The sequence below is a fragment of the Bos javanicus genome, chromosome 16, assembly GCF_032452875.1.
Source record: "Bos javanicus breed banteng chromosome 16, ARS-OSU_banteng_1.0, whole genome shotgun sequence".
NCBI classification, from domain to species: domain Eukaryota; kingdom Metazoa; phylum Chordata; class Mammalia; order Artiodactyla; family Bovidae; genus Bos; species Bos javanicus.
In genome coordinates this window covers 1,772,912-1,788,796 of record NC_083883.1, presented here as the reverse complement: position 1 = coordinate 1,788,796, position 15,885 = coordinate 1,772,912, and the positions used below count along the sequence as shown (strand labels likewise).

The 15,885-nt window shown below is 48.3% G+C and overlaps 1 protein-coding gene and 1 long non-coding RNA gene across 2 annotated transcripts; one reads left to right on the top strand and one right to left on the bottom strand.

Moving 5' to 3' along the window:
* Positions 1-1,202: 1,202 nt before the first annotated feature.
* LOC133227447 (uncharacterized) lies at positions 1,203-8,153 on the bottom strand. The gene is made up of 2 exons (XR_009729825.1): positions 8,064-8,153; positions 1,203-1,465 (listed from the first exon to the last, which is right to left on the bottom strand). It is a non-coding gene; the product is annotated as an uncharacterized LOC133227447 (long non-coding RNA).
* Positions 8,154-8,357: 204 nt separating this feature from the next.
* On the top strand, positions 8,358-15,601 carry FMOD (fibromodulin). The gene is made up of 2 exons (XM_061381879.1): positions 8,358-9,336; positions 13,982-15,601. The coding sequence occupies exons 1-2, from the start codon at positions 8,358-8,360 to the stop codon at positions 14,131-14,133; spliced, it is 1,131 nt and encodes a 376-aa protein (XP_061237863.1). The 3' UTR covers positions 14,134-15,601.
* Positions 15,602-15,885: the final 284 nt, after the last annotated feature.

Sequence of the window (15,885 nt, the reverse complement as noted above, 5' to 3'; positions counted from 1 at the left end):
ATGGTAGGTGGTATTTTAGAGCTAATATCCAGACCTGGTCTCACCTACAGCCAGGTCACATGGTAGCAGATACCAGCATCCTGGGAACTGGTCTGTCCTACACCTGTTCTCTCCAACAGCCCCAGGCACAGTCTGAGACGCACCATTAGCTCATTTGCATAACAAAGATGGATGTCACAAACTTAGTTACTGACAGACCAAAACCTCTAGGCTTCAAATTTCACTGTCTCCTTCCTCAATTAGGTTTCACTCTCTGAACCATCCTCCCTTTCCTGACTTAAATACACTTATACTTTCCAGAAGCTGATTTTCTGGAATCCATCATGTATGTCATCATCATGTGAATAAAGACAAGTGTGCAAAAAATACGTAGTAAAAACAAGAGATGCTATCCATTCAATAATAAAGGTTGTTCTCTGTCTTATTTTTAAAGAACTTATTAGAAGGAAATTCCAAAGCCCTCAATGCATTTCCCAGAACTTGGAACTTGAGATCTTTTCCTTCTTGCATCTGAAAGAAAACAAGCCTCCCCGCCCACTCCAACATCTTTGTCTCCTCTAGACTATCCATGGGGAGAACTTAGAACAAGCACTCAATGCCAAGGGAATAAGGCAAAACATCTCCCTTAGAAACTCTGGGAGAGCATTTTTGGGTACCCATATAACCAGGACTTTCCATCAAAACCTCAGACTAGTAAACAATCCCTCTCTGGCATCAAGAGTTTTCAGAATGGGCGAGCAGCGGGTCCTGGCTGGTAATGCAGGACGATGATCATCTCTACTGACCTCTTTATATCCAACTCAATAATTGGTTTGGGTGGATTTCCAGTCTTACCCTTCATTCCTTGGTTGTTTGGGATCAGAAGTGGTGTTATAAAAACAACGACTTTTGGGTCCTGTGAAGGTTGAAGAGGAAGGGTTTGGCAGCCAGAGGCACGTATGTCTCTTTGCTGAGAGGAATCTGAATCAGAAGGCACTTCAGCCCTTCTAGACGGAGTGGGCCCAAACATCAAAGGCAATTAGTTTCGCCCAGTGGTTGTGGCTTAACCTGCACTTTTTCTGGGTGGGGAGGAAATAGCAACGACATGAGCCCCTGGAAAATATAACTGACCTGAAGGCCTAAGGGTTTTCCTGGCCTGGTTGGTGGTTATTCCACCAAACACTGGGTTCTGAGGATAGGCAAACTCCGTAGACAGCCAAAAATACAGTTCAGTTTATAACCCTTTACTGATTACCTACTAAGTGCCAAGCACTATATGCCCAGCTGGGGATAGGGTTTACAGAAGTGAGTAATAGTCTCTTTAGCTTGTTTGTCGTCCAGTAACTGGGTAGTGCTGCTGGCTTGACAGCTCTCAGAAAGCACCAGTGTCCCAGATGAACTTCCTTCACGTGCTGATTCCTTTGGCAATCTGCAGGCATCAGGATCCCTTATTTGGTGTCCCATATTGAAACCGAGTTCTGAGGGCCTAGATGCAGAACCAGGCAGATTGAGAGGCAGTAGTCAAAATGGAGGCTAGAAGTCATTGATAAAGGAATTTGTGAACAGTGAATGGTTCCCTGAAACTCTCCTCTTGACCTGGTCTTGCTCATCTCCTCCCTCCTTCCTTTCTCCCCAGCCTACCTTGCAACAGAACAGATGACTAAAGACCTAGTGAAAATCCCACCTGGGGATACTGTGTTTTTTGGTAGATCTTAGTTGGAAAAAATCCCAATCAATGTTTGGCCCCTAGACTCTACTGACTTCCATTGTCAAGTATTATTAAGTGTGGGAATATAAAAGTTGTTGCTTTCTCAAGGCCCTGTTTTCCGGAGACTGTCCTGTCTCACCCTTTCATTACGTACTCTTTCTCATGCTCTTAAGACAGATACTGTGGCTGACGCGTCAGTCTCAGCAGATGTTGCTCTGCATGCAGAACAAACTTCCTTATCTTCAAAGCCTTGCTATTGCTTTGCTGAGCTCTGTTACTAAATTCCAGATAAGTTCTCATTGAATATGCACTCAGTGTTTTCTCGGGGAGTTGCTCTTTCGAGAGCTCTCCCTGCGCTGTCTCTCATAATCCTGTGTGGTTGTGAGAATTAATTCAGTGCAACACCACCACATTTAAGTATGCTAGAATTTGAAAAAGTTAACATCTGTACCTAATGGGTAGATTTGTCCAGGCTATCTAGATCTAGCTACGAAGTGTCTCTTATGTCCAGTTGCTAAAACTAGTGTTTTCCATTGTAAAGTGATTGCTTTCTGGATTCAAAAATGATGAGAAAGTTATCTGTGCATTATTTATAACCACCTTAACATTAAGGCCACTCTGCTTCACTCATGAAACCAGATTTTGCTCTTTATGTGTGCTCAGTTGCTCAGTCGTGTCCAACTCATTGCCACCCCACAGACCATCCATGGGATTTTCCCAGCAAGAATACTGGAGTAGGTTGCCATTTCCTTCTCCACGGTATCTTCCCAACCCAGGGATCAAACTCAAGTCTTTTGCAGCTTCTGCACTGGCAGGCAGATTCTTTACCACTGAGCTACCTGGGAATCCCTTGCTGCTTATACATCTGCTTTATTTTGAGCAGGCAGTCTATCAAAACTTCTTTGTGTTTCCAGCTCTTAAAAGCATGCCAGGCATAGAGTAGATGCTTACATGTATTAAACTGAAATGAAATATGTCTGGAGTCAGGAAACAAAACCTGGTATCCCAGACCCCTCTCATCCTTACAATCCCCTGCCACAGATTCAAGCAGATTGGGCCACTGCAATTAGTTGGACTCCATATTAATTGAGTTTAACCCTGACAATAAGGAGGTCACCACCCCCTCTACTGGTCCTCTGGCCTTGTGTTGTAAGAAAGCGTTCGGTCTTTGGCGTCATGTAGGTCAAGGTTCAAATCCTTGTTTTACAATCTAATCACTGTATACCTGCGATCCTCTATTTTCAACACAAAGTATCTACTGTGATTACTAATGAGATAACATCCGTAAACCCTCTAGTTTATAGTAGGTAGTAAGCAAAGGCCCATTCATTATATTTAATCTTTTTAAAAACTTTGAAATTTCTGAGGAGATTGGGTCCCTAACAAGGAGTTTTCATATTATGTCAACAGTTCAAAACCTATTGGAGCAACTGAAAGTTCCATTGTTTAAAATTCAAATTCTAAATTCTTCAAATCTGAGGCTTTCTCAATTAGTATTTTTTAAAAAAACAGGAGTGAGTGTTTCAAATTCAAACCCTTGTTTATTGTTGATGGAAATGTAAAATGGTATGACTACACTTTAGAAAACAATATGGAAGTTCCTTAAAAAAGATACAAACAGATTACCATACCATCCAACAACTCCATTTCTGGACATATAAGAAAAAAGTAATTAGAAGTAGGATCTCAAAGAGATATTTGTACACCAATGTTCATAACAGCATTATTTGCCATAGCTAAGTGTAAGCAACTCAAATGTACATTGAAAGATAAATGGATAAGCAAAATATAGTATATACATATGATAGAGTATTATTCAATCTTTAAAAGGAAGGAAATTCTGACACCCGCTACAACATGGATGAACTTTGAAGGCATTATGCTAAGTGAAATAAGCCAGTCTCAGAAAGATAAATATTGTATGATTCCATTTGTATGAGTCATGTAGAGTAGTCAAATTCATAGGGAGAGAAAGTAATTCTTTCTACTCTGGTGGTTGCCAGGGGCTGGGGGAGGGTGAAATGGGGCATTTTTGTTTAGTGAATATAAAGTTAAGTTTTGAAAGATGAAAAAGTTCTGGAGACTGGTTGTATAGCGATACTTAACTTCTGAACTGTGAAAATTGTTAAGATAGTAAATTTTATGTTATGTGTAATTTACCACAGTTAAAACAAAAAAATTTTAAGGGGTGTTCCTTGGATGTTAGCAGGAAGCAATTAGTTGAAGAATGAACATTTCAGATGCATGGGTTCATCTAAGCTACTGAGATTCTAGGAAATCCAGATTCTTCCAGTACCTGACCTTCCAATTTATCCTGATATATCTAACTGCCTGCATGCATCTGCACTGGAATGCCTAACAGGCGTCTCTAACTTAGGCTCTGTCCCTCCCCATCTTTCTAATGTCAGGAAATGGTGCTACCACCCACCCAGTTGCTCAAACTCAAAATCAAGGACTCATCCGTCACTTTCCCTAACTCCTTCTCTGGTCCATCTTCAAGACTTTTCAACTTGTCTAAACATACATAGTTCCCTTTTTCACGGCACTGGCCCAATCGGCTGTTATCTCTCAACAGAGGAGAGCTAGAGCTCCTGCTTCCACACTTTCCTCCTTTTCACTGCACAGCTGTCTCTCCCATGGACTTTTTAAAATGTAGGTCAGATCTTTTCACTTTGTCTCCCTAAAACAAGTTTTTAAAATACATTCAGAATAAAAGTTAAATCCATTCCATGGCCTAAAAGTCCTTTCATGGTCTAGTTCCTGCCTGCTTCTATGACCTCATCCTCCCCTTGCTCAGAGTCTCGACATCTGTAAAATGGGTAATAACAGCAATTATCTCTACCACAGACTGCGTGAACATCAGCTGTGTCCTGGGCCAGGGACCTCACACAAACTACCTCATAGAGACCTTACTACAACTCACAAGGTAGTGTTAACCTGAGGGTCATCATGAGATTAGGTGGGTGTGCATGATGCTAGTGCATAGTAAAGTGAAAGTGAAAGTCACTCAGTCGTGTCTGACTCTTTGCGACCCCGTGGACTATACAGTCCATGGAGTTCTCCAGGCCAGAATACTGGAGTGGGTAGCCTTTCCTTTCTCCAGGGGATCTTCCCGACACAAGGATCGAACCCAGGTCTCCCCCATTGCAGGTGGATTCTTTACCAGCTGAGCCACAAGGGAAGCCCAAGAATAATGGAGTGGGTAGCCTATCCCTTTTCCAGGGGATCTCCCCAACCCAGGAATCAAACTGGGGTCTCCTGCATTGCAGGCAGATTCTTTACCAACTGAGATATGAAGGAAGCCCTAGTGCACAGTAAATGACTAACAAATATGAGAGTCCCTTTCTACCCTTTTATCCCAGTGGGGAGAGAGAAATCCTATAGCCCAGACATGTCTACACTGGTCAGGGATGGAATTGGAGCCAACGCCAGCTACCCTGTATCCTCTCCATTGTCCATCAGCCTAACCACTTGCCCACAGAGGGTGCTGGAGCCCAGAAAGTTGAGCACTCGCTCTCCAGTGGGACCCTGGGTTGTTGAAAGAGTTAAGATGCCTCTTGGCAAATCCTGGCCCTCCCTATCCCTGCATCTGCCCTATGGGTTTAACGAGAAATCCAGGCCTTTGTAAGAGACTGTACAAATAACCTCCAGAGCGCCACTAACTCATTCAGCAGAAAGAGACCCCAAGCTGCCAATGTTTCAGGGAAGATAAGTGAGTGGAAAGAAGGTGGTTTTTATAGCAATTTTGAGCGGTTGAGTGTGAGCTCCGCCTCTGCAGCAGCGCTGAGAAAGCCAGGATCTGGGCTCCTCAACCTCTCTCTTCACGACGTCTGATTAGGAATTTGGGGGCGGGCCCTGGCCTGGCACAGGCGCGCACACTCTCAGTAGACACAGTCACTCCTCTCCTGCTCACACGCTCTCCAACCAAGGAGGCCAGACAGAGGGACGTGGTCACTCTCTGAAAGATTCAACTTCAAGGTAAGTCTGTCATTTTCCTTCAGATTTTGTCCCTGGTAGTTCCATTAAAGGAACAAAGGAAAGAGGCTGGGGAGAGGGGACAGGGCCCAGGGCAGAAGGAACAATTCTTTCTTCCCCATCTGGACCACGTCCCAGGATGCTAGAGCAGGGAAAGGGAGCTGGAGGAGGGAGTTCCCACATGCCACCTTTGTCCGACAGTTCCTTTCTGACTGCTGGGGAACCTTCAGCTTTCAGGTGTGAAAAAGTGAAGTGCCAGGTATCTGGGGAAGCCAGCTCTGCCCCACTACTACTCAGAAAGTCCACCATCCTAGATTTGTGCCCTGCAGTCTCTTCAGAGGGGCTGAGGCACCTAAACACTCTTATATGAGGGGAGAGGGAATTTTGTGTAGTGTGTGTGTGTGTGTGTGTGTGTGTGCTTGTATGTTGTTGGGGTGAAAGGGAAAAAACACACAGAAGTGTTGAGAGTTGACCAGGTCCAAGGAACTGTGAAATGGGGACCTAATTCAGGTTACAAAGCAGCTTTTGGTTTGACACCCTGGACTCTGATAGGAAGGAGACATGCTTCTCTAGAATGGAAAATGAAAGAACAGCAGTAACTCCTGAGTAAGCTCCCCCCAACTCAGAAAGTACCAGTCCTAGAAGCTTTCCACCTCACAAAACTTGGAGCACAGGAATGTCTCTAGCATTGGGGGTGAGGCGGAGAGGATTTAAGAATATAAAGCCTGGAGCAACATTGCTAAGAGATAGGGAAGGGGTAAAGAGAGGCACAAGGTCCCCAACAACCCCTTTCAGCAGTCATGACACCGAAAGAGAGTCGAGGGCGCAGGATGCACAGCCCTGGAAGGCTTGAAGAGGAGGGCTGCTCTTGCCTGCCAAGGTGCCTAGTTTGGAAGGAGAAATGGACACAGAGGCTCACTGTGCCAACCTCCAGACAGCCATCCTGGGCCTGCAGCAGCCCAGAGCTGAGCATGGAAAAATGTGCTGCTGGCAGTGGGCCACTCTATCCGTTTTCTCCTGGGCAGTGCCAGGGTCCAGCCAGCGTGCCCAGGCAGTGGGCGGCTGGGGAGGCTCCCCAGGAACACTGTGGGCTCTTTGTCTGAGGCTGCTGAAGATGAGTGAGGCACCTCTTTCCTGGAGCCCGTGGGCTACTGGGATGAAGCAGGCCCGAGGGACTTGCTCGCAGCGGACAGAGAGGTCTGAGGGAGACGGTGGCCAGAAAGGGATCAGACTGACTGTTACCCCCAGGGGCCTTCTCATCAGCTCATGGGCTTCGACGTTGGCTTTTAGAGTCCTTTCTTTCTCTTGTCCCCAGCAAGGGCCAACAGCACCGTGAACAGCATATGTGACTATGCCCAGACCAAGAAAGGTTCTAAAGTTTCTCTACCCAGGGGTGACACTCACCCCTCTGGAAGGTGCTCATTGCTCGTAAGGGCTGTGCGGTGCTCTGGCTGTCGGTATCCAGAGTAAGACATCCAGCCGGACAGGCCACCCTCCTCTTCCACGCCTTCAGCTTCCCCCTCAGGGGACATCAGACTCACACTTCTCTCCAAGCCTCACCTGCTTTCGTCTCACTAGCACACAAGCTCAAAAGCAGTGAGCTGCCAGGCAATGTGGGGCCTGGCTACAGAGACTGGTAACCCAGAGGTCATCACCAAGGGCTTCGGATGGGAGAGCAGGACGCCAGAATCCCATTCTAAAGTCATGTTCCCCTGGGAACACTCAAGAGTCTTCAATTCCTGTTCCATTGTTTGATGTTCCTTGTTATCTCTCTTGGCCTCAGCTGGCTCTGGCATAATGTCCATGGCGGAGCGTGAGAAGTACTAACACTTTACTAGATGCCATGGAAGACAGCCCAGGGCACTAAGACTTCATGCTCTCAATACCCCTTCTAGAACACAAGGGCCACACTGGGGGCCACAGCCCCTCTGAAGAGAATCTGTAACTGCTGTATGATGGCCCTTGCCAGCCAAGTTGCAAGTATAGCCACAAACTGCCAACCAGAGAGTTTCCCCACCAGTAGACTGTTACAGGTTCTGGCACTGTTACACATGTTGGTACCACAAGCCCAAGTCTTGTGATGGCTGCAGGGGACCACACCCCCAAAGACTCAAAACCAGAACTTCCCAAGTAGTGCAGATCTTCCCCTTTGAGACCTCAAGCCACTGCTGGGTGTTTCCCAGAGATATGGAAAGAGCCAGAGGGTTTTTTCCTTGGACTCTTGGCAAACATTATTCCCTGGGGAGTTCAAACTGGATGTAAATTCAGGCCCAAATAGAACCCACCACCACCCCCACTCCCATGGAAGTTGCTGTGGGCTTTCTCGCTTCCCTAACAGTACCTTCAGGTTGCTAGAGGCGCCTATGGGCCTGCTCTCTGAAGAAAAAAAGAAAAGCAATACCTCCATTCAAGCTCCTTCTGATCTCAAAGGCTCTGTTTCTGTGACTCTTCGAGCAGAGGGAAGTGCACCTAGCTCCCCCAGGGAGCCAAGGCTCATCCGGACCAGCACGTAGAGGCAGTGCTGGGACAGGCCCAGAGGAGGCGGAGCAAGGACTCTGCTCGGAGCTGCTTTCTGCTGAAGGTCAGGTCTGCAGAGCTCAAAGCCCAAGGCTCACCTCTTCTGCCTCTCTGACTCCCTGGAGTCTCCTTCACACCTGATTCCTCTATTTTCTCTCCCTTCTTGCAGAAACACAAAATGCAGTGGGCGTCCATCCTGCTGCTGGCAGGGCTATGCTCCCTCTCCTGGGCCCAATACGAGGAAGACCCTCACTGGTGGTTTCAATTCCTCCGCAACCAGCAGTCCACCTACGACGATCCCTATGACCCTTACCCCTATGAGCCTTATGAGCCTTACCCCTACGGGGGAGAAGAAGGTCCAGCTTATGCTTACGGCTCTCCACCCCAACCAGAGCCCCGAGACTGCCCCCAGGAGTGCGACTGTCCCCCCAACTTCCCCACAGCCATGTACTGCGACAATCGCAATCTCAAGTACCTGCCCTTCGTCCCCTCCCGCATGAAATACGTCTACTTCCAGAACAACCAGATCTCTTCCATCCAGGAGGGTGTCTTCGACAATGCCACTGGGCTGCTCTGGATTGCTCTCCATGGCAACCAGATCACCAGTGATAAGGTGGGCAAGAAGGTTTTCTCCAAGCTGAGGCACCTGGAGAGGCTGTATCTGGACCACAACAACCTGACCCGGATACCCAGCCCACTGCCTCGGTCCCTGAGAGAGCTCCATCTTGACCACAACCAGATCTCAAGGGTCCCCAACAATGCGCTGGAGGGGCTGGAGAACCTCACAGCCTTGTACCTTCATCACAACGAGATCCAGGAAGTGGGCAGTTCTATGAAAGGCCTCCGATCGTTGATCTTGCTGGACCTGAGCTACAACCACCTTAGGAAGGTACCTGATGGACTGCCCTCAGCCCTTGAGCAGCTGTACCTGGAGCACAACAACGTCTTCTCAGTCCCCGACAGCTACTTCCGGGGGTCACCCAAGCTGCTGTATGTGCGGCTATCCCACAACAGCCTCACCAACAATGGCCTGGCCTCAAATACCTTCAATTCCAGCAGCCTCCTTGAGCTCGACCTCTCCTACAACCAGCTGCAGAAGATCCCCCCAGTCAGCACCAACCTGGAGAACCTCTACCTCCAAGGCAATAGGATCAATGGTGAGACGCTGGCAAAGGGGAGTGGGGAGTGCTGTCTGTTGCATTGGAAAGATCTGATCCTGAGTGCTGGGGGCAACACAGAAGAATTAGAAGTAGGAGAACCAAAGAATATTGATGAAGCAAGTTGAGAACCCTGCCACATCCCCGTACAAAGTGGTAAATTGTGGCATACTCTTAGACTGCATGGCAGTGCTAGGAAAAGTCACTGGGGAGTGGGTTGGTATGGAAGAAGAATTCTCAGAAGAGGTAAGTCTAAATTTAGGTCCTGAGAGATAAATGGGTATGGGCTGGAGGAACATAGGACCGAGCCATCCTTAGAGGCGCCATCGCCACAAAGGGACCGGTCATTTACCAAGTCACTTTGAGGGGACGGCTAGGAGATTCCCGTGTCTCACAGGAAGGGGTCACGTGCCAAGCTGTGAGAAATGAGTTTGGAGAGGTTTGGGAGGGGGTGATTCATAGACAGGGGCATTTAAGTTGAGGAGGAAAGTGGGCTGCTAAGAAACCATGGTATCTGTACTTTCTCATTGACTCCAGAGAGGACGAGCTCTCTGTTTCCCCCCGATCAGCCCAGTCTTATGCTTGGGTGCTTGTGTTTTAAACATGCAGCCGGTGGATGGGAATTTGCAGCCTCTCAGAGCTGCGTGCGGCACTTGCTCTGGCTGGCTCTCCGGGAGCATGAGGAGCCCCTGGTGGCAGGGCAGAGGGCTCCCTGGGTGACACGAGCTTGACCCCTGCCAAACCCTGCAGTGGCGAGCAAGCACAAGGCCTCCCCAACACTCCCCACAAGGCCCACGGATGGCCTGTCTGTCCGCAAGAACCAAAGTCTCCATTTCCGACTGGACTGTCCAGGTGCCTTTCGGTCCCTCTCTGGGTCTTGTGTTCGGAATGTGCTTACACTGCACCAGAGCCTCTGACGTCTCAGCCCAGCTGGAAAGTGCTGAGCCAGCATTTACTTCTCCTCCTCTGCAGCAAAGTACCTCTCTCCCTGAGGGAGGAAGGACTCATTAATGGCCATTGGCAGAGGGCTTTGAAGTAAAGCCTGCTGAGAGCAAACAGCACCGTCGCAGCATCAAAGCACAGATAGGACTGAGGCCACAACCTCTCCATGGATCCTTCTCTCTCCCTGTGCTCACAGAACAGATCACTCACTTGGCAAGATGTTAACAAGCCAGACAGCCCCCCGAGTGAGAGAGGTACCGGTCCCAGAGGTGGACCATGGGTGGGCAAGCTGAAAAGGTGTCTGGTTCTCTACTTTGAAGTGCAAGACACCATCATGTACACCGAAAACTGTTCTGTATTTAAAGTCTCTCTTTCTTTGGGGAAGGTCTTCCTATTCCCAAGGCAGCGTTCTCTAATCTCTCATATGTTTCGTGATGTAGAAGCTTTGACATTTACTTGTAGCTGTCTATCAACCCACCCAGAAGTCACCACTACTTACCTGCTACCCACTCTGAATCCAGGCGGAGTGTCATAACAGAAATGTCATATAGTATGCTGTGATTTACCAGAGTTTGACCTTGAAAATGTGACAGAAGAGCAGCTGTCAATGGAGAGAAGCCAATAGTTACTGCCGAACTGTATAACCAGTGAATCTTGGGGTGGAAAAGACTCCATCACAGCATCTTGTCACTCTGCCTTCTTGCAGAACCACATATGTCCTTTAAATATAAGGTGGTTCACTTCTTCCAAAAGCTCTGCCAAAGATAAAATCACATTAGTTAAGCGTCCTAAGGTCTTGCAAGAAAGTTTTTCCTTAGTCAAACCTAAAAATGTTCAGTGTCTACCCCAAATCCCTTCTTGTGCAGTTTAAGCCAAAGCTCCTGTATCTGGTTGTCTCCCTCTTAGTCCTTTTTTGGGGGGTAAATAACACCAACACCTTATTTTTCTTAATTAGTGGATTAGTACATTGAAGGCTTTGATTTGGGACCTGGCACATAACTGAAAAAGCACTTGCTTTTCAACACACAGTAACTATATTTATAAACTTTTCCCCTCATTGCCACTTTGACGTTGCCAGATAAAGTTTTATTTTATCTTTTGCATTGCAAAGATGGGGAAACTGAGACACAGAGAAGGAAAAGCAATCTCTTCAGGTCACCCAGATCATGTAATATAGCCTCTGCCTTTAACATCAGAGGACTGAGAGCCGGGCTTCTCTGTCTGAGAAAGGAAGGAGTACATCTCTGATTCAGACCACCAGCAGGAAAGTGAGTTCCCCAAGCTCAGCCACTCATCTGGGCAAATGTGAAGGAGGTCTCCCTGCAGGGGACCCAGAGCGGGGGTGGGTAATGAAGGTAGGATTGAAGCAACCCTTTGAGAAGAGAGCTAAAAAGACAGGAGCTGAATGCAGGGGAATTAAGCCTGGCTCTCTCCCTCCCTGTTTCTTTCTTCCACTAGTGCCTCCCTCAGTTTTTCCAGCCTGGCAACAGCAAGAAACACAGCTCAGAATGTTATTCAGTAGCTCTGGGATCCAGTGGAACAGGGCCAGTACACCAGGAGGAATTTGGAAAAACTTATGTCAAAATTTAATCTGGGATGGAAAGTGTCCTCCAGCATCTCCAAGCAGAAGCCCCTGTCCTATTTACGAACTTAGAGAGGACTAACACGGGGGCTCACAGTGCTCAACGTGTGGATAGAATCTATATATGCTGAGTGTTGAGCAACTCCTAAATATGCCCCATATTTATACTTGCACAGTTGGGAGCCAGGACTTCAGCAGACAGTCTGAAGGCCCCAGGCTGGTGTAGAGAATCCATTGTGGAACCTCTAAGTGCAGTCGCCCAATATAGCTGGAAGTGATATTCAAGCCAGGCCACTTCGTTTTTCTCTCCAGCCCAACCCACTCTGCCCGTTTCATGCAGACACCATAGACCCAGACTTGACTCAGCCTCGACTCTGCCGCAACCTGTCCACTCAGACGTCACTTGATCTGTTGCCTGGGACCAGAAAGGGAACATCCAAAAGCATTCCGGGTCTCCACCCAACCCTCCCCGAGTGTTCTCTAAAGAAGGATATTTCCCATTATTTTCATTATTCTTTGGTTTTTCTGTCTTACATTTGTAGCACATGTTAATTGGCTGCAGACTTACCCCATCTCCTCTTGGTCAGTTCTTAACAGAGACTGAGAACAATCGCTAGTGCTAATTTCAAAAACAATTGCTTCATCTATCTGAGCTCTCCATAGAGAACTTACTTTCCATACCCGTAACCACAATGCCTTTGAGAGTTACCCCAGGAAGAGAATCAGGAAAGCCTTCCTCCCACTCCTCCTGCCCAGCTCCAGGCTGACACACAGCTCCTGACCACTGTGGCAAGCAGAGGAATGCCTCTGGTGGAAGCAAAAGCAAGCCAAGCTCTGAGTCTGCCTAAGTGTTACAGCCCTCCAGATGCAGCCTACCAAGTCCTGACAATAACCTTACCCAAGGTCCCTTTGGAACCGAGCCATCTTTCTGATGCTCTCACATACCATATTGAAGGCAGCCTCTAGGGTGCCAGCAGCTTTTCGGTGGAAACTTTTGCTGTCCCTGCTGGAGTTCTGGGGCTTCCCTGGTGGTGCTAGTGGTAAAGAATCTGCCTGCTAATACTGGAGACATAAGAGATGTGGGTTCAATCCCTGGGGTGGGAAGATCCCCTGGAGGAGGGTATGGCAACCCACTCCAACATTCTTGCCTGGAGAATCCCACAGACAGAGGAGCCTGGTGGGACCATGGAGTTGCAGAGTCAGACATGACTGAAGCAACTTAGCACGCACGCAGGCTGGAGTTCTAGCTGAGCTCTTGTTTTAATCCTTCAAGTTCCTGACCCAGTAGGATAGAGACAGAGGTAGTTGATTTGTCCAAGAGAACAAGCAGAGGGAGAACCGGGTGAGTGGTAGCTGAAGGATTTGTGTTTAAACCAAACAGAACGATTGTATCTATTAGGATTACAGGACTTGGAGGGTTGGGGGAGAATCTTCAAACTTCTTTTGAGATTACAAAAATGGAGAGTAAACTAATCATATTAAATGCAAGAGGCAAGGAAATTATTTGACTTTTGAGCTCCGTGGCAGCTCTGTTCATCTATCTCCTTAAACCTCAGGGCGGAGATCACTCCTTTGTACTCAGAATGTACATGGGACAACCCCCTCAAAGCTCTGCACTCAGAGGCACTTGTTTCTCAGTCCAAGTTTTCTCTCTTTAATTTCTTTCCACTTTCTCTATCTGCAAACTGTTAGGGAATATTCAAGATTTAAGTCCTTCCACCTACCCAGTCTTCCTTCTCAAAGCAATTGGGAAACGCCCTCCTCTTCAAACACAATCAAGGGAGAACTTCAAAGCTGCTAGGGTTCCTCTTTGACTACCTTCTGCTGCCACCTGCTGCCTGCAGAGGGGAAAAGACCAAGGCCTGCCAGGAGGGACCTTCCAGGGTTTTGGGGCATGGGGGACGTGGGTAAGGAGGTTGAGCTATGCAGGCGGGGACCTCACTCTATCCCTGGCTCTGCTCCCCAACGGGTGCAAGTTTGACTCCGATCCTGGGAAGCTCCTGCCCCACCCAGCCAAGCTCTCCCTTCCTCTTAGAAGCTTCACAGACACCATGGGGCTTTCCTGCGGTCCCAGGACCCTGATCTGGGCTCTCCCCATCCCCGCCCCTCTTGTCCCCACAGAGTTCTCCATCAGCAGCTTCTGCACCGTGGTGGATGTCATGAACTTCTCCAAGCTGCAGGTGCTGCGCCTGGACGGCAACGAGATCAAGCGCAGCGCCATGCCCGCTGACGCGCCCCTCTGCCTGCGCCTGGCTAGCCTCATCGAGATCTGAGCGCCACTGGGTGCAGGGCCATGCCCCCACGCCTCTTTGCATTTGGCTTGATGGTTTGGTTTGGCTTTTGATGGAAGGTCTGGGACAGACCGTGTGACAGAGGTCCATGGGCTCTCTCTCTAGTCTTCTTCCCTGTAGGCAGTTTTAGGTGGAGTCAGGGGACAGGCAGCTTTCTGCTGAGGGACATGACACGTCCGTTTCCAAGACAGAAGTGGTTGGCAGAAGGTATAAACCCTGAAGTCCCAGTCCCCGAAATCTCATTACCCTCAAGGTCTTCACAGTGATCCAGTGTCCTGAACCATTGCCTGAGCAATAGAATAACTGTGCTTTTGAAGTAATGTCTGACTCTGAAGGCAGCACCTGACTGCTCCCCCGCATGCTGGGCTGGTCATGCCGATACTCTGGGCTCCCAGTTGCTGCTTCTCAGATATACCTCTTGCCCGACTGCCGCCTCCTCAGTCCACCTCATCCACTCAACCATGCCCCACAGACATCTTAGGTAGAGGCAGGAGAAGCCAAGGCGTATGCACAGCTGCCCAGTGACTGCGCAGAGAACTCACACTGGTGGCTGAGGCTGGAAGGACACCAAGAGTCACCTTTTCACCACAGGTCACCAGTGTGATGACAATATTTCAGGCTTGACGTGGGAGGAGACAGCCAACCTCAGACTTAGCTAAATGCGTGGGGCTGTATTTTAACAACTGGGCAGTTCTCTGAAGGTGGGTCAGACTTCAGAAAAGGAAAGCGACCTGATGTTGCGTATTACCAGCATCCATAGTGGAGGCAAATACACCTTGAATTGGCTGAACTGAGGAGGCAGCCCAGGAGTGTCATCCTTGCCCAGCACTCTCTGCATTCCCAGCAGCTCCCTACTTGAGTTTTTATCTTCAAAGGCAGAGGCCATGTGGCTCTCAAAGTATGAGAGAGGTAATTTGTCCTCTTATGCAAGCAGGAAGGTCAATAACCTGATTGGAGAGACAGACTCCAACCAGCCCTGGACTTGCCACCCTCGTTACTGAAGCTGGCTGTTGCTTTATAGCTTGGCTGGAGAGCAATTAATCTTTCCCGTTTCTGAAAGTAGTGCTGCCTGGGGACCTAACCCCTGCTTTGTGGGGTACCACTGGGATGGGGCCATCTGGGCAGCCATGGGCAGAGACTGCTTGAGGAGAGCTCCCTGCACGGATGCCGTTGCTTCCCTGATACCGTGTATGCTTTGAAGCAGTTCCCTGAAGAAAGAAGAGGGGATCCTTGAACTATGTTCTTGGCTCCAGAACCTCAAATCCACAAAAGCCAAACCAGCTCATTTCAACCAAGAAGCTCTGATGTGAGGGGCAAGGCTGCCCCTTGCCCCAGGGCTCTTCAGAAAGCATCTGCATGTGGACACCATCATGCCTCTATAAAGGATCCTTATTACAGGAAAAGCATGAGTGGTGGCTAACCCAACCAATAAAGTTATTTTACAATTGCACGTGCAAGAATGGAGTCATTTAAGGCAAACACAGAGAAAGATTACTTTAAGGGGACCTACTGCCATCACATAGGCCTCAGACTGGAGGAGCTCACATTCTCATCTATTCTGCTTGGGCAGATGTAGCTAAGGGTTTTTTGTTTTTGTAAGTCACCTGTATCTCTACAGAAAACTTTGTGCTCTGGAAGTTCTTCTTCAAATCTAACTTCAATTTCACTAGCTTCGCATTTCCTTCCGTTTGGTCCCCAAGAGATAAAGAAAAAAACTCTTTTGCTTTCCAGTCC